Genomic DNA, 18,680 nt, shown 5'->3' on the forward strand with positions numbered 1-18,680 from the left:
GTTCTTTATTATTTCTTTCCTTCTACTAACTTTGGGTTTTGTTTGTTCTTCTTTCTCTAGTTCCTTTAGGTGTGAGGTTAGGTTGTTTATTTGAGATTTTTCTTGTTTCTTGAGGTAGGCTTGTATTGCCATAAACTTCCCTCTTAGAACTGCTTTTGCTGCATCCCATAGGTTTTGGATCGTCATGTTTTCATTGTCATTTGTTTCTAGGTATTTTTTGATTTCCTCTTTGATTTCTTCAGTGATCTCTTGGTTGTTTAGTAATGTATTATTTATCCTTCATGTGTTTGTGTTTTTTACGTTTTTTTCCCCTGTAATTCATTTCTAATCTCATAGCGTTGTGGTCAGAAAAGATGCTTGATATGATTTCAATTTTCTTATATTGACTGAGGCTTGATTCGTGACCCAAGATGTGATCTATCCTGGAGAATGTTCCATGTGCACTTGAAAAGAAAGTGTAATCTGCTGTTTTTGGATGGAATGTCCTATAAATATCAATTAAATCTATCTGGTCTATTGTGTCATTTCAAGCTTGTGTTTCCTTATTAATTTTCTGTTTGGATGATCTGTCCATTGGTGTAAGTGAGGTGTTAAAGTCCCCCACTCTTATTGTGTTACTTTTGATTTCCTCTTTTAGAGCTGTTAGCAGTTGCCTTATGTATTGAGGTGCTCCTATGTTGGGTGCATATATATTTATAATTGTTATATCTTTTCCTTGGATTGATCCCTTGATCATTATGTAGTGTCCTTCCTTGTCTCTTATAACATTTTTATTTTAAAGTCTATTTTGTCTGATATGAGTATTGCTACTCCAGCTTTCTTTTGATTTCCATTTGCATGGAATATCTTTCTCCATCTCCTCACTTTCAGTCTGTATGTGTCCCTAGGTCTGATGTGGGTCTCTTGTAGACAGCATATATATGGGTCTTGTTTTTGTATCCATTCAGTTAGCCTGTGTCTTTTGGTTGGAGCATTTAATCCATTCATGTTTAAGGTAATTTTATGTATGTTCCTGTGACCATTTTCTTAATTGTTATGGGTTTGTTTTTGTAGGTCCTTTTCTTCTCTTGTGTTTCCCACTTAGAAAAGTTCCTTTAGCATTTGTTGTAGAGCTGGTTTGGTGGTGCTGAATTCTCTTAGCTTTTGCTTGTCTGTAAAGCTTTTCATTTCTCCATCGAATCTGAATGAGATTCTTGCCAGGTAGAGTAATCTTGGTTGAAGATTCTTCCCTTTCATTACGTTAAATATATAATGCCACTCCCTTCTGACTTGTAGTTTCTGCTGAGAAATCAGCTGTTAACCTTATGGGAGTTCCCTTGTATGTTATTTGTCATTTTTCCCTTGCTGCTTTGAATAATTTTTCTTTGTCTTTAATTTTTGCCAATTTGATTACTATGTGTCTCGGTGTGTATCTCCTTGGATTTATTCTGTATGTTACCTGCTGAGCTTCCTGGACTTGGGTGGCTATTTGCTTTCCCATGTTAGGGAACTTTTCGACTATAATCTCTTCAAATATTTTCTCGGGTCCTTTCTCTCTCTCTTCTCCTTCTGGGACCCCTATAATGCGAATGTTGTTGTGTTTAATGTTGTCCCAGAGGTCTCTTAGGCTGTCTCGATTTCTTTTCATTCTTTTTTCTTTATTCTGTTCCATGGCAGTGAGTTCCACCATTCTGTCTTCTAGGTCACTTATCTGTTCTTCTGCCTCATTTATTCTGCTATTGATTCCTTCTAGTGTATTTTTTATTTCAGTTATTGTATTGTTCATCTCTGTTTGTTTGTTCTTTAATTCTTCTAGGTGTTTTTTCTTTAGTTCTTCTAGGTCTTTGTTAAACATTTCTTGCATCTTCTCTCTCTTTACCTCCGTTCTTTTTCCAAGTTCCTCGATCATCTTCACTATCATTATTCTGAATTCTTTTCCTGGAAGGTTTCCTACCTCCACTTCATTTAGTTGTTTTTCTGAGGTTTTATCTTGTTCCTTCATCTGGTACATAGCCCTCTGCCTTTTCATCTTGTCTATCTTTCTGTGAATGTGGTTTTTTTCTCATTTTTTTTTAGTTGTCCTGACATTTAGAAAAGTTTATACTTTGGTCTAGTGATTAATTTTAGGTATCTTATTTTTTCTAGTTGTTTATTGCTAATGTAAAGAAATGTTATTGATTTTTATAAGTTGATTTTGTACCTGGCAACCTTGCTGAAATCTTTTTAATTCTAATAGTATGTCAGTTGAATCTGTTGGTTTTATCTCTTCTCTTCCAGTCCTTACACGTCTCATTTCTTTTTCTCCCTTTATAGTATTAAACAAGACTTCCAGTTCTATGTTAAACAGTAGTTGGTGAGGGTAAGTATCTAGTCTTATTCTTAATCTTCAAGGAAATGCATCTTAAGTTTCTCCATTTTCTGCAAAGTATGCTGTAAAATTTTGGTATGTAACCTTCACCAAGTTAAGAAATTTGCCTTCTATTCATATTTTTTAAAGAGTTTTCATCGTAAGTAGGCATGTAACATAATTTTCCTATATTAATTGAGATACTCATATGATTATTATCCCTTAGTCTATTCATGTGGTAAATTACATTGATAGATTTTTCTGAGTTTGAATGCATTCTCCTTGCATTCTTGGAATTAACTCCATTTGATTGTGATGTATTTTTTAAATACTGTTGGATTCGATTAGCTAATATTTAATTTACGATTTATGCATCTATATTCATAAGTGAAATGAGCCTATAATTTTCTTTAATTGTCCTTATCTGTTTTTAAAATCAAGACTTCAAGATTTTACTAGACAAATAAAATGAACTAGGCAGCTTTCTCTCCTTTTCTATTTTCTGGAATAACTTGTATAAGAAGAGAAGTAACTCCTGAGAGTCCCGCACACTATACCTGTAAATCCATCTGGGCCTGGATTTGGGGGGAAGCGATGTCCTTACCTACCATTTCAGTTTCATTAATGCCTAGTGGTCTATTCACGTTCTCTACTTCCTATGCCATTTTTATCACTTTATATTTTTCTAGGAAAAAAACTTTATCTAGATGTTTTCAATTATTTCTGTCTAGTACCTAGCAGTCAGGTTTCTGGCTTGAGTACTTGGTGGTGCCTTCACAGAGAGGGGGGCACAAGAGGAGCGGCATGTCTGTTATTTGGGGGCCAGAGGAAGTTTGGCTACCTCTACACTTTCAGCAAAGCAATGGCTATATGTGATTCTCTGTTGCTTTGGATATTTGTGATTATGTATGAATGTGCACACTTCTATAAAGGTGTGTTTTTTATACATGATGCTCTGGTGTGTTTCTGTTTATATGAAAATGTCAGGCTGAAAAAGAACAATTTTTCTATGTAATTATTTTTCTGTATCTGTTTGCATGGGTCCGTGAGCTGTGATGGGGGTATTTCCATGGTTCTCTCAATGTCCCTGTGTACATCAGCATCTCTGCCAGCTGGTAATTCATTCTGTGTGCTTTTCCATGTCTTGGAGTGTCTGCAACTGTGAGGGTTCTTGATTCTATGTGTATCTATATGTCTCTGCACATGTCTGCATCTCTGAGGGTGGGGGATTATGTATGCATCTCTGTGTTTTACTGTAGAAATATATGTATGCAGTGCACATGCTACGTGGCAAGTTCAGACTCTCCAAGTCTGGAAGAAACATTACAACAGGAAATGCTCTGGATTCCAGCTTCCGGATGGAATTTCACTCAGAAAAATACCCCTTCCTGGTCCTCCCAATAACTGCAGCATTCTTTGTCTTTCTTGAAGAGGCTGAGTTGAGGGGGTTTATGCTAACCTTGACCTCAGAGGCCACGTCGTTCAGGAGGATTTGGCAGAGCCATGAAATTCCACACCCTGCCACTTGCCTCTTGCCAGGCCTACTGCTTCCTCCTAAACCCTTTTATAGCTCCACATTATCTACCAGACCAATTCCAATCTAAATTGTCCAGAGAGGCCAGAAGAAGACACAGGGAGATGAGGAGAAAGAAACAGAATAAGATTTTTATAAAGAAATAGATAAACAAAGATAGATATGGGAACAGGGGGATAGAGAAATGAGAACAAGGATATAAAGAGACAGAGACCAAGAAATAGGGCCTGAATGATAGGAACAGATAGTCAGAATGGTGATAAAGAAGCAAAGAAGTTTGGGGACAGAGAGATATACAGACAGATGGAATGGGCAGGGTAGAAAAAGAGGGACTGACAGAAATGAGGCTGGAATGTAGGGAGAGAGAGAGATGGGGACAGAGACACAGATTGGGGTCAGAAAGGCAGTTACGTAAAACATGAGGATAGAGACACAGAGATGATAACAGCCAGGTGGATAGAGAGAGACACAGATGATAACAGCCAGGTAGATAAAGAGAGTGACTGGGATTAGATAGACAAAGATAGAAACGGAGATGGTGTTGAGGAGGAAGAGGTTGATGATATAGAAGTTAATATTTTTTAAGTGAAGTATAGTTGATTTACAATGTTTCAGGTGTACAGCAAAGTGATTCAATTATATATATATGTAAATATATAGGTATATAAAGTCTTTTTCATATTCTTTTCCATTATAGGTTATTACAAGATATTGAATACAGTTCCCTGTGCTATAGTAGGTCCTTGTTATTTATTTTTAGGAGCTAATATTTTTGAGCATTTCTTATATTTGAGGCATGGTTCTATAAGCTGTACATGTGTTAGTTCATTTAATGCTCTTGGTAACACTGAAGCAGGTACTGTTATCAGCCCTGTTTTACAGATGAGGACACTGAGGCACAGCAAGTCAGCAGCACAACTAGGATTGGAATCCAAACAATCTAACACCAGAGGCCATACTCTTGACTACTCTGTCAGTGACAGAGAGATACAGACAGACAAGGATCTGGGGACAAGATGGCAAACAGATGAAACACACATAGGGACAGAAAGATGGAAACAAGAGACAGGCACATGAGGAGAGCCACCCAGCAAGAGAGATGGTAACAGAGGTAGAAAAGGGGTGATAGATGAGGAGAGACTCAAAGAGGGAAACAAGGGCAAGAAGACCAACATAGGGGTATGTGTGTGAGAGAGAAACAAAGGGAATGTAAATGTTAGTTGTGAGGGGGTGGGAGGCTGGGGTGAAGACAGAGACTGGAACAGAAAGGTGAGAATAGAAATAGAGAAAGATAGGTGGGGAACAGAGACGGATGAATGCAGCAACATAAATACAAAGATGAGAACTGGGAGACAGGCAGAGATAAGATAAATAGGTACAGAGTGTTGGAGACAGGGGGGTGGACAGAAAAGAGGCCAAGGAGCCAAAGGAAATTGAAAGAGAAGCAGAAAAGACAGAAATTTTGGAACACAGATTCAGAAACAGATGAGGTAGAGTAATATGGTATTATATATGTGAGGATGGAGACACAGACCAAGAGGAGAACCATAAGTTAGATGGGGACAGGATGGAGACAAGGCAACCCCCAACAGAGGCAATGGAGAGAGAGTGAGAGCAAGAGCAAGAAGGGGAGAGATTGAGAGAGAATAGGAGAGATAGGAAAGAGAAACCACCAGAGAGATGTAAACAGAAAGACAAGAGAGAGCAAAATAAGAGAGATGGGAGACATCTGAAAGGTGGTGACAGTGATGGTGAACTGGGGTGACAGTAAAAAATAAAAGAAATAGAGGCACAGAATGAAATAATTTTGATTCAACAACCACTCACAAGTCTTGGATATATCAGGGCTGGCACTGGGCCGTGTGGTACCCAATAGGCTGTGAGCTCAGGAAGGCAGGGCCTGGGCCTTTGTTATGCAATACTGTATCCTCCACCTACAGTATACTCCCAATCATGTGGAGGGCTACCATTTATTAAACATTAGGTACTGGGGACTGTGCATGCGTTTCATGGATTATGTTATTGAATCCTCACAACTCTGATGTAGTAGGTATTATTATCATCCCCAGTTTACAGATGGGGAAACTGAGACTTAGAGCAATGAGTAACTTACCCAGGGTCACACAGAGGAGCTAGGAGTGAAGCCCCAGCCTGGACCAATGGTAGAGTATGTCATGAACCAAGGATTAGGATGAACCCTGTTCTTTCTGTACACCCAAGGTGCAAAAAATCAAATTCCAGTCTGCCTGCCTCCAAGGCCTACATGTTTGACCACCATACCACACTGCTCCAGTGAAGACTCACTCACAGACTAATGGAAGACTGCTGAACCAAGGTAAGTGTGTCCTGACTCCTTACCCTCTGGAGCTCCCTCTATCTAGCGAAGGAGGATGACCTGGCTACCTCAGAGAGAGTGAGAAAAGTCCTGTGAGTGACAGGAATAAAGCCCTGTGGGAGAACCTCGGCCAGGGAAAATCAGAGAATGCTTCCTGGAGGAGAAAGTAGGTCAAAGAGGCCAAAGACAGATTTATAGAGAGGTCAGTGAAGCTTCAGGGTCCCTCATTTGTTTCTTCCAAGACCCTGCTTAACAATCAGCGAAAAATCAAAGAGTACTGAAGATGTGTACTCTTCACTCTATAAGAAAATTGAAATGCCCTGACATCTTACAGCTCATATATGAAAGAAACTAAACAGGTTTTCCCAAATTTGACAATAGTCCTAAAACTACATTATCGTAAAGCTGAAACTTTTCTAAACTATCAATAGTAAAAAATTTCTATCAACCATGCTATTAAGAAAGACTGACTAATATTTCTATTCTCTCTACAGAAAAATGATCTTATCTCATGCTTCAGTGACAAAATAAAAGCCATCAGACATGGGAGAATTGTTCCAGGACCTTCATCTTCCCACCACTGAATCTCTAAACCTCCCAGTATCTGTATTCATCTTTTGTTTCATTCCTTCCTGTTACAATGAAGGGCCTGAGGACCTCTCCTCTCTGAGGCCCAGTGCCTCAGATCCCAGCTCCTCCTTTCCCTTCCATTATTCCCTTTCTCTTCTGTGTTGCCATCCAGTCCCTCTCTATGGTCTCTGGGTCTTTCCCAGCAGCAAACAAGCATAGTCTAGTATCTCCCATCTTAGAAAAATCATTCTTTGCCCCTCCTCCTACCATCACCTTAGCTCTCTGGGCTCTGTTCCCATTCACAGCCATGTTTCACAAGGAAATCGCCTACACACCTAGCTCCACTTCAGCAGGATCGGGGGCAGTGTTTTATTCCCTCTGACCTCAGGGAGGGTCCTGTAACAATCTACCCTCCCACCAGCACTCTATCCAATTATTCCTGCTTTTTAAATTTTATTTATTTTTCATGATAATACATTATAAATTTTATAATATACATATCTGTACAGTTCGAATAAATTATAAAACAAATACCTATGTACCTGTACCCATCACCCAGCTTCAAAAACAAATCATTTCTGAATGACAAAACCCGCCATGTAGCCCTCCCCAGTCACATCTCCTTCCCCTCCCTGAGGTAACCAGTGTCATTTTTCATGCCTTGCTTTTTTGTATGGTTTTACAACATATTACTGCATCCATATATTGTATAATTTTGACTGTTGTTCAACTTTATATAAACATTCTTTCATGACTTTTTTGAATCAGTATTAGGTTTCCTGAGTTTTATCCATGTTGATACATGTAGCTGGAGTTCATTCATTTATTTAATTATAGTATTCCATTGTATAAATATGTCTCAATTTATTCATCTTATTTTCTTGTTTCTGTTTCTTGCTGTTTCAAACAGGCTTTGGTGGGCTTCCCTGGTGGTGCAGTGATTGAGAGTTCGCCTGCTGATGCAGGGGACACGGGTTCATGCCCCAGTCCGGGAAGATCCCACATGCCGCGGAGTGGCTGGGCCCATGAGCCATGGCCGCTGGGCCTGCGCGTCCAGAGCCTGTGCTCCGCAACGGGAGAGGCCACAACAGTGAGAGGCCCGCGCACCGCCAAAAAAATTAAAAATAAAAAATAAAAATAAAAAAAAAAAAACAGGCTTTGGTGAACACTCTTGTAGTGTCTCCCAGTATACGCATGTGAGGATTTCTCTAGGGGAGCAATTCTCAAACTTTCTGGTCTCAGGACTTGCTTTACATTCTTAAAAATCACTGCAGACCCTAAAAAGCTTTGGTGTATGTGGGTTATACCAATTGATACTTGCTGTATTAGAAATTAAAACTGAGAAAGCTTAAATATATTAATTTTAAAATAATAAGCCAATTACATTTAACAAAAGTAACATTTTTATGAAAAATAACTATATTTTCCAAAACAAAAAGAATATAGTGAGAAGAGTGGCATTGTTTTACATTTTTGCAAATCTCTTTACTGTATGGCTTAATAGAAGACAGCTGGATTCTCATATCTGCTTCTGCATTCAATCTGTGATATTACATGTCATGTAGCCTCTGGAAAACTCCACTCTACGTACTTGAGAGAATGAGAGTAAAAGAAGCAAATAACATCTTTCTAGTATTATGGTTTTGGCTCCCCCACCCCCCCATCCCTGCCCTCAGGATCCCCAGACCACATTGTGGGAACTACCGCTCTGGGATAGACACCTAAAATTGCTGGACCTAGAGTATGTGCATAGTTCAGCTTTACTAGAAAATGGCCAACATTTTCTAGAGTGGTTGTATCAGTTTACACTCCTGCCAATGGTGTATCCATCCACTCTTCATCCATTCTGGTTTTCACCCCACCACTCCTCCAAAACTACTTATATCAAGGTCACTACCAACACCCATATTGCCGTATCCAATGGACCCTTTTCAATCCTCATTTTAGTTGACTTCTCAGCACTCTTAAAACATCCCTGACACATCGCTAGTTATGTCCCTATCTCTTTACCTCTTTTCAGTCTCTTTGCCACCTCCTACTCCTTCATTCAACCTCTAAACTTGAAATGAGAATCTCAGAGCTCAGTCATGGATCCTCTTCCTTTCTCTTTGTTCCGTCTCTGACTTCTTCTCTCGTGGTTTTTTAATGCTATCTCTATACTGCCAACTCTCATTTATATCTGAAACCAGACCTCTCTGGGATGTACAATATATACCACTATCTGCTTGACTTCTTCCTTTGGCTATTTCAAGGGCATGTAAAACTGAACTCTTGATCTTCCCCTGAAAACCTGTTCCTCTTTCTGTCTTCCTCATCTCGATGAATGACCTGGCCTCACATCACCAGGTCCCTGGGAGGTATCCTTGATTCCTCCCTCTCCCTCCCACCCGCAAGCCACCACACCAAGCCCTTTCAATTCTAAATATCTTTCAAATCTACCTCTCTTCATCTCCACCTCTGCCACCTTAGTCCACTCACCGTCATCTCTGATTGCAGTAGACTCCTAATCTTGTCCACCTCCAATCCAATCCACAACAGCCAAAGTAATCTCTTTAAACATTAACTATACCATGTCAATTCCAAGCTTAAAACCTTTCAATGTAGTGTATTTCAGCATTTGGGGGATAGGAAGTATCTACAAAAGAGATACTATTTCATCATGATCATATATGATGCAAACTGAGACATGCTTACCCTTCCTACATAATCCTATGATACGTTCTGATATTTTCTATTTTCTCAAGTTGATTTCAGTACCTTCTGCAGTTTGACCCACATTTAAAAGCACTGCTTCAGTACCTTTTTATTGCTCATAGTATAAGATCTATTCTCCTCACCATGGCCTATAAAGCCCAACATAAGTTGGCTTCTGCCTGCCTACCTCCTCAACCTCACATCCCATACCTCTTGCCCTCAGCTCACTATGCTCCAGCCACACTGGCCTTCCTGCAGTTCCTAAGTATACCCTTTCCCTTTCTTCCCAGGGCCTTCTCACTTGCTGTGGCCTCTGCCTGGGACACTTTTGCCTCCACTCTTCATGGGCTAACTCCCATTCCTTTACTCACCTTAAGTATCAGCCTTGCCTGAATCTCAGGCTAAATTGCCCCCACCTGTTATTCTCTTTCCTATCACCCTGTTCCAACTCTTTATAGCCTTATCACAATTTGTAATTTTGTGTGTTTATATGTTTTAATTATGTATTTGTTTACCTCAAGTCCTCTCCAGCGCCAGACTGAAATTCTGAGGGCCGAGTTTGTTTTCCATGATCTTTTTCATGTCTGTCTTATTCACCACTGCATAAGTAGTGCCTCATGTGGTGCCTGGCCCAAAGTGTGTGCTCAAAAGGCATTCATCAAATGAGCAGAGATCTGAAGAACAAATGAAATGGAACTGGGGAGATGTGGACAGAATTTCTTGCAGATGCAACAGCATATGCAAAGACTCCAAAGCTAGACATAAGGAACAGTCTAATAATTTCAGCTTTGACTCAAGCATGGAGTCTGGAAAGGCTGGTGGTGGTCAAATCATGAAGAGCCCAGCTTGACTTTGCCTGTTGAGGAAGGTAGTTTTCCTTTAGAGCAAGTGGGGGACTCATTGAAGGATTCTAAACGTGAGAGTGATATGATTTTGGTTTACCTTTTCAAAAGATCATACTGCCTACAGTGAAGAGACTAGATTCCAGGGAATAAGACTAAAACAGGGAGGTTGTGACAGTATTCAGGTTAGAAATGGTGCTGGCCTAGATTAGGGTAGTAGCAGCAGAAATAAAAGAGACTACGTAAATTTGGGAGATATTCAGGAGATAAAAATGACAGGACTTGGTGATTGCATGGGAGTGGAGGAGAATGAAGAGGGGTATAGCTCAGGTTTCTGCCTTGACTAGGGTCATTCGCTAAGGTAAGGCACAAAGAAGGACAAAAAGGCTGGGAGGAGGATACCTTGAGTTGGAGAGAAGCTGAGGCTTTAGGTGTCTCCAGGGTATTCAGGTAGAGTTATCTGTCTATTAACCCGCTGAACGCATAGGTCAGGAGAAGTACCTGGACTTGTATCAATTTGGGAGTCATCAGAAAAGAAATGATAGTTGAAACCATGAGAATGAATGTAATAATCATAGGAAAGAGCAGAGAGAAGAGAGCTCAGGCCAAAACCTAAAGAGCACCAGCATTTAAGAGTTGGACAAGGAGGAGTCTGGAAAGTAAAAAGGAGTTACCAAGGAAGCAGGAGAAAACTGAGAGTGTGGTGTCATGGAAGTGGTTTAAGGAGGAGGAAGTGGTCACTAGTGCCAAATGCTACCAAGAAGTCAGGTAAGATAACCTCTGAATAGATTCTATTGGATTTAGTGACATGGGCCATGGCAGACCTTGATAAGAGAGCAGTATCAGGCAAATAGTAGAGGCAGATTGGAGTGGGTTGAAAGATAAGTGGGAAGTGGGAAAATTAAGACAGTTAAGTGTAGGCGACTCTTGAGACGTTTATAGAGGGAAGAGAGGGAGGTGGTTGGAGAGGGAGATTTTTTGGTAATTTTTAGATGGAAGAGACCTGAGTATGTTTAAATGCTGTTGGGAAGGAACAAGGGACAGATTCTGTAGGTTTGGTGGCAAGAAGGAAAGAACTTCCTTTTTGGTGACTTCTGTTTACTCTGTGAAGTAGGTGGGGTCATCTGCTGAGGGTCAGGGGACAGATGGAGAAGTTAGGGGTTTGAGGAGAAGGGAGGTTAGAAATGGCTGTTGCAGAGCATGAGAGAGAAGGCTGTCCGGGAATGCATAGTAGGGTTGTGGGTCAGCACCGAGGGCCTGGTAGAAGCTGGGGACCATGAGTTTATAGTGGCACAAATCTGTGAGGTTGAATAGTTTTCTCCAGCAGTGTTTAGCTGCCTGGGCACAGGCATGGAAAAGGCGGACAGTTGGACTGATTCAAGGTTGGAATGCTGCCAGGCAGATGCGACAATCCTGGAAACTGAGGCTATTGGCCAAAGAGTGGCGAAGTAAAGAACCATGAGGTCTGGTCTGAGCTGCGTGAAGAGTATCAAAGGCAAGTCCCCTACGAGCCAAGCCCTAGGGAAACTCTGGAACATGTGGAAAGGTTGCTGGAAAAGAGATTGAACGATGAGCAGAGGGAGGCAGAACTGAGATGTGACAGAAAGGCAGATTTGGGGGTTTGAGCCCGTAGACTTGACTGAGCGGGACCAGGGGGAGATGGGGAGGACAGGCTGAGGGGTAATTTTTAAGAAGAAGGAGTGCCTTGAAGGCGGTCGCAGTGAGAATTGAGGCCGGCCGAAGTGAGGAGGCGTGGCCAGGCGCAAATCCCGGGCGAGGGGGCGGGGCCCGGGCAACTGGGTCCCAGCGCCGCTGTGGCTGCGGCTGCCTCAGCGACTGCTCCCGCCTCCCCACCCCCCCTTCCCCGGGCTCCTTCCCGCCTGCCGCCGCGGAGACCCAGGCCAAGGCTGGGGAGGACGGCAGAGCCGGGCCCAGGCTGTGCCCCTGCCCCCGCCGCTGGAGCATCGTCGGGAGGCATTGGCTGAGGGGGAAACCCCCAGCCCGAGCGCGCGGCGCATACACGCGCCCCCCGCCACCGCCATCCTCTCCTCCCTCCCTCCCCTTCCCTCTCCTCTCCTCCCCTCCGCCCCCCAGCCTCCGCTGCGGCGGGAGGAAGAACCTTTTCCGACCAGCCAGGAGAGCCCAGATCGATTCCCATCTGGGGAGAAAGAAGAGAACACGCACTCGGAACAGACCGGCCGCTCGCCCCGGGGCTACGGAAGTGGCTCGCCTCTCACGAGAGAGCCCGCGCCGAGCGCTACCCCCCGACCCTCACCCAGCCGCTGCCGCATAGACAGCGCTCCCCAGCGGGCCCCCAGCCCCGCCGAGCCCACTCCCAGCGCGGGGCCCGGGCCGGCGATGCCTGGCACCGCAGCGGCGGTGGCCGCGGCTGCTGCTGGTACTGCCACCGCTGCCACGGCTGCTGGCCCGGGCCCGGGCCGGGGGCTCGAGTCTCCGCAGTGGGGCTGAGCCCGCAGCCCCGCCCCCCGAGCCTGAGGCCGCTGCTCCGCCGGGCGCCGGGCCTCCTCCGCCCGCGCCTACGCCCCAGGAGCTGGAGCCAAGCGGGGAGCCCGGGCCCCGCGCCCAGGCCCGGACCATGCACGGCCACCGAGCCCCGGGGGGCGCTGGGCCTTCCGAGCCCGAACACCCAACCGCGAACTCCCCCAGCGCCGCGCCACCGGCCTATGCCGACTCGGACCCTGGAGCCTCGGAGCCTGCACTGCCGGTGCCCAGGGGATCAGGCTCGGCTCTCGGAAGCCTCTTGGATCCCCAGTTTGCCGGACCCTCGGACGCCAGTCTGGGCGTCGCTCCAGGCCCCCGGGTCTTGCCCTGCGGCCCCAGTCCACAGCACCACCGGGCCCTGCGCTTCTCCTACCACCTGGAGGGCTCGCAACCCCGGCCTGGTGAGTGATCGAGAAAGCATGGGAGCCCGAGCCATGGGCCTGGGAGCGGGTTCTTGTTCTCGGGCCCTTTAAGCCCCACCTCTGGGCCGGCCCGCTCACCCCAGCCCTTCGTCTCTTCTCAACCCGCAACCCCTTCCCTCGCTCCTCGGCCTTCGTCTAATTCTTTCAATCCCGGCCCCCACCTCCCGCCTCCTCTCTGTCCCCTGTGCCCCCTCAATCCTTCCGACCCTCTTCTCTTCTATCTGCTGAGGCTAATGGGAGAGGGAGCACTCTAAGAAAAAGGGGCTGGATTGCAAGGCAGTAAAAAGGGGGTTTGTTTGGGGGAATGGGAGAAAAGAACGAGTCTCCCATTTGCCAAGCGCCTACATTGTGCCAGGCACTGGGTGCTTTACATGGGTTTTCATTTCATCTTCAGGAGCCTCCTGTGAAGTAAGTATCATTAGACCCATTTTGTACGGGAGGAAACTGAGGCTCAAAGAAATTAAGTAACTTGCCCAAGGTTACACAGCTAGTATAGAGACAGGATTCCAAACCAGATCTGTTTGAGTCCAAAGTCTATGGTCTTTCTGCTTCCCAAACTGAGGTTGGAGACCATGAAAGTAAAGCCAAGCTTTCTGCTTATGTGATTTTCTCCTGTACTGTTCGGCAGCTCTGGAGTATGAGTGGAAAAAAAAAAAGAGGGATGGTGGATTGATCCAAGGTTGGGGTTTTGCCAGGTGTATGTGGCAGGAGGACAAGGGAAGGAGGGAGTAGAAGGTGCTGATGAGAGACAAAGGTGGAAGAGGTGGGCCTTGGGGGTCAAGTTGGAGGGAAGGGCTGGAGGGACTGGTAGGTAGGGAGACAGCAGAAAGGTGGTGATGGGGGGAGGCAGAAGCCAGTTGTAGCAGAGCTGCAGAGGTGCAGGGCTTTAATAAGGTTGTTTGTGAGGCGAAGTCAGGATGCTTGAACTTGGATTTGCAGAGGTGGAGCAGCTCTAGGTCAGGCTGGGGCCACAGGCCACTGCCTGGAGAGACCTTTGCACTGCACAGAACTGAGTGTCTGAGGAGTCCAGCAGGGCCTCCCCCATCTGGGGACATCCCATGTGGACCTGAGCCCGGGAGCCATGGAGGAAGAGCAGTACCTTCCCCTGGGCAACACTTGAAGTAGCTGTTGAGCCTCTGGGACCTCCCAGGGTCCACATCCCAGGCTTCTCAGGTTTGGGGGGACTGTGGCCCAGTACCAGGTAGCATTAGTAAAGCATAAAAGTATGGGCAACATGTGCCCCTTGCTGCTCTTGTGACCTTGGGCTAGTTGTGGAACCTCTGGGAGTTCTCAGGGGCTCCCTCAGTGTGGGCTGGAGATAACCAGCTGACAACAGGCCTTTAACGCCCTGCCCTGCATGTTGCTCTTGCTGACTTTCCAAACTCCCCTTGACAGACACTGTGTGGAGCAGGTTACTCACCCACTTTACTGCAGCACCTTCTTTCAGATCCCAAAACATGCCACAAGCACTCCCACCTCAGGGCTTTTGCATCTGCTTTCCCCTCTGCCTGGCAGCTCTTCCCCCTGCTCTCTACCTGGCTTGTTTCTTATCTTTCAGGTCTCAGCTCAGATGTCACCTCCTCTGAGAGACCTTCCCTGATCACTTTAGGTAGGAGCCCTTGTGGGTCTCCATCGAAATTGCCACTGCACTTCCATCCTTGTGCTTAGTACATATGCAGTTATCTTATTCTATGTGTCTACTTATTTATTGCCTGTCTTCCTCAACTAGAATATGAGCTCCGTGAGGGCAAGGGGATTATATCTGTTTTGTTCACCGTTGTATCCCCAGCAACTAGCATAGTGCCTAGCTCAATAAATCCTTGAACAAATGCCTGAACAGATAAGAAGGGATCACATAGTAGGCCCTCAGTAACCATTGTCTAAGAGAAGGACAACTGAGCTCCTGCCCTCCAGATACTCTTGGTATGGGAGTCAGTAGCTGGGCAGCATCTAGGCCCCTGGTCTCTGGCCTCTGATCAATACACAGCAGTGATTCTTTCTATTCCATCAGTCCTTCCAAATTACAATCAAAATACCCATCCTGAACCACTCCCCTCCTCCCCCCAAAAAGCAGCACAAAGTTCCTACGATCCTTTTTCCCAATGAAGTCCCTGCCTCTCGAATTGGTGGGTGTCTTTTTCTTTCTTTCACTTCAAGTTGAGGAGTGGGAATAAGAAGGGTGTCAGGGAAGGACCTGGCCTCCCATCTAACCATTCCTAACTGACTCACTGTGGAACCCTGGGTGAGTGACTTCCCTTCTCTGAGCCTCAATTTCCTCATCTAGAGAATGCCATGAGAAGTCTATGAGATACTGGTTGCAAAGCCTGCAGAATGAAATAAAATTTTAAAAAAAATAAGAGAAAAACCTTCTGAAGAAGAGGCGGAGGAATTACTCAGGCCCTGGCAAGACAAGCGCTGGGCCATGTGATTCACAGCAGCATGGGGCGTGAGAGCCCGCCACCCCCACTGCCCAGCCAGCCCAGGGGTAGGCACAAGTGACTTGCTTCTCTCTCCACAGGACTTGCCTATAATTGGCCCAAAGAGGACAGGGTTGGTAGTTGCAGGGTGTGTGTGTGTGTGTGTGTGAGAGAGAGAGAGAGAGAGAGAGAGAGAGAGAGAGAGAGAGTGTCAATTAAAGGATTGAAACATTTTAGTCCACATGTTAAGATTTCCGTGTGCCTCCCCGCTTCCTCCCTCAGACTGCTGAGGCCTTTATAGAATCACCATCCTTAGGGGCAGTGGCCCATCCTGGTGGGGGGGATGGTTTTTAAAATAATATATCTTATCCATGTAAAAGCTTTGAATTGCTTCAAAGTGCTTTCTCTTTTAGTTACCCTGATTCCTAGTGGGGGGTTGGTTGATTGTTTTTATGCCCATTTCCCGGTTTGATAAAACCTAAGGCCTTATTGGGTTACTGAGATAACTAAACTCTGAGATACCAGAGAGGGCTTTGAGAGAGTCAGAAAGGAGTTCCCAAGTGTAGGTTTGCTCATAGAGATTTGGGGGAAGCCCTGCTCTCTTCCTCAGCTTTGGGAATATCTTTCCAGATGCTGATTGGGGGATAGCTTGGGACTTGACCCTAGCTCAGTCAAAGGAGTTGCACCTGGTGTTAAAGCCTTTTCGTGGGTAGTGGAAGGACTCAGCCTGTTGAGGGGGGCAGCAAGAGGGGCTGGCTCCTTCTGATTTGGAGCCTGGGCCATCATCTGACACTCTTAGAGTAAGAATTGGAGCTGGAAAGGCCCCTAGTCACCGTCTGGCCCTGGGTTTCCTATACTGGATGAACATCAGAATCCCCCTTGTTGACTTTGAAAAAATAAATGTGATTCCCAGACTCTACCTCAAAGCTCCAGGATCTTAGGGTTGCAACCCAGGAATCTATTTTGAAAGCTCCTCAGGTGATTCTGATGTATAGCCTAGAGTGGGAACCATCCTTGAGCTGGGACAGTGGAGACTCTGAGAGGCAGTTTAGCTGCGGTCCTACAGTGAGTAGCATCATTAGGATACCACATCAGCCTCCACTCTGAGGCCCTCTCCCCAGGGCCTTGTGTGGGCCTCCCACCATAACTCCCAACCCTGAAGGGAGGCATGGGATCTAAGCTAAAGGGAGTGAGTCAACCTCTCACCCACATACGCACAAACACTGGCAGCCTCAGTTTACCCTTTATGCCTAGCTCTTATGTATGGCTGCCATTTGGCAATTTAAGCTGGAAGGCAGTTACAGTTCTGGGACTCTAGGCAGAGGAAACGCTGGCATCAGCAGCACTCAGCACAGGGCATGGCCCAAAGGAAGGGCTCTAGAGGGGTGCCAGCAAGGTTTGCAGAGCTAGGAGGAACATAGCAGTTCAGGTAGGAAGTTCAGTGGGAGCAAAGGCACTGAGACATGAGGCATCCTCGGATAGGGGCTGGTATTGGGAGAAGTAGAGAGATAAGGCTGGTGAAGGGACTTTATCCTGAGGGCAAAGGGGAACCTTTGAAGGGGAATGATGTGCTCAGATATGGGTGTTTGAGAAATCCCCACGGCTGTATGTGGAGAGTGGATGGTAGGGGCACAAGAGTGGAGTCAGAGACCGGCAGGTAGGGGTCACAGTCATCCCAGCCATAGGTGATAGTAGCTTGGGTTAGAGTGATGGCAGGTGAGGAAGGTAAGATCTGAGAGATATTTTGGTGCTAACATGGACAGATCTTGGTGGTGTCTTGGATGTAGAGGCCGAGGAAGAAGGAAAAGTCCAGGATGAGTCTGGGTTGTTTTCTGAAACCAACTATGGTGACCTGGTGGATGCTGGTGGGGCCACCTACTTGCAAGAGAAGGAGCAGGTTTGGGGGGAGATACTGATGTACGTTTGAAACCTGTTGCATTTGAGAGGCCTGGGGGGGCATCCGGGTGGCGAGCAGGGGCTACTCTTCGTTGTGGTGCGCGGGCTTCTCTTGCTGCAGAGCACGGGCTCTAGGGCGTGTGGGCTTCAGGAGTTGTGGCTCGCCGGCTCAGTAGTTGTGGCTCACGGACTGTAGAGTGCAGCCTCAGTAGTTGTGGCTCACGGGCTCAGTTGCTCTGCGGCATGTGGGATCTTCCTGGACCAGGGCTCGAACCCGTGTCCCCTGCATTGGCAGGTGGATTCTTAACCACTGCACCACCAAGGAAGCCCCAGTCCCATCCTTGAAGACATAGATAGTGAGGTCAGATAGTGAGGTCAGCAGAGTCACCCAAACTTTGCCTTAGAAATGTCATTTGGGGGTGGGGTGGGGGGAGGAGCAGTTTTTAAAGTATATTTGCATAAAGCTGAGACCCATTTCACATATACCCAGGGTAGTGGCTGCTGCAAAGAACGGAGGGAGTACTGAAAAGCAAATCAAACATTGGTGAAGTAAATTCCTGTGGCTCCTTCCATGTTTTCCCTGTTGAGGGCATCCTGAGAGACCATAGAGGGAGGTTGCTCATGGAAAGGAGAAGAGGGGACTCTTGACAGGAGGGAGTGGTGGGCTCTGCTGGTGATTTTTGGAGAGCAGCAGTTTGAGATTCCAGGGGAGTGTCTGGGAAAAGACCCTGATTTGGTTTCTAGTCAGCTGGGGCCTCCCAAACAAACACAGCAAAGTGTAAAGACTGGGTAGCTGCAAAAAGGACTTCTCCAGACAGGACTAAAAGAATTGAAGTTTCCAGCTGCAGATGGTTGGCACCCCCATTCCTCGGCCCTTTCACGTGCCTCTGCCCCTAGGGGACAGCCTGGCTGGGGCTACTTGCTCCTTCAAGGGTGAGCGGCAGCTACCAGTGCTCCAGACAGATGCCAGCCATGGTATTCTGGGGACCAGTTAGCTAAATGCCTTAGGCAGATGTGGAGCTGGCCAGATGCTGGCTGGGTGGGGCTAAGACCTGTCTGGAATGAGGACAGGAAGTACACTCTGCCGTTGCCCAGCCCAGAAGTGTTAAGTGCCCTCATCTGGAGAGAGCAGACATCCTTGC

The 18,680-nt window shown here is 46.0% G+C and overlaps 1 protein-coding gene and 1 long non-coding RNA gene across 5 annotated transcripts in view; both read left to right on the forward strand.

Annotated features, from left to right (window-relative positions):
* LOC115849146 (uncharacterized) overlaps positions 1–8,436 on the forward strand; it is a 28,273-nt gene extending 19,837 nt beyond the window's left edge. For 2 of the 3 annotated variants that reach the window (XR_009560809.1, XR_009560808.1), the window contains exons 5-6: positions 2,293–6,195; positions 6,690–7,668. This is a non-coding gene — a long non-coding RNA (uncharacterized lncRNA). The other variant, XR_009560810.2, reaches the window with a different exon arrangement.
* Positions 8,437–12,798: 4,362 nt separating this feature from the next.
* FGD1 (FYVE, RhoGEF and PH domain containing 1) overlaps positions 12,799–18,680 on the forward strand; it is a 35,636-nt gene continuing 29,754 nt past the window's right edge. Inside the window, exons 1-2 of one of the 2 annotated variants that reach the window (XM_060291899.1) lie at positions 12,799–13,204; positions 14,784–14,834. In XM_060291899.1, coding sequence (XP_060147882.1) covers positions 12,898–13,204; positions 14,784–14,834 — 358 coding nt within the window. In that variant the 5' untranslated portion in view covers positions 12,799–12,897. The remainder of the gene's footprint in view (positions 13,205–14,783; positions 14,835–18,680) is intronic. The other variant, XM_030850123.2, reaches the window with a different exon arrangement.

Source organism: Globicephala melas, chromosome X (assembly GCF_963455315.2).
Source record: "Globicephala melas chromosome X, mGloMel1.2, whole genome shotgun sequence".
Classification (NCBI taxonomy): Eukaryota; Metazoa; Chordata; class Mammalia; order Artiodactyla; family Delphinidae; genus Globicephala; species Globicephala melas.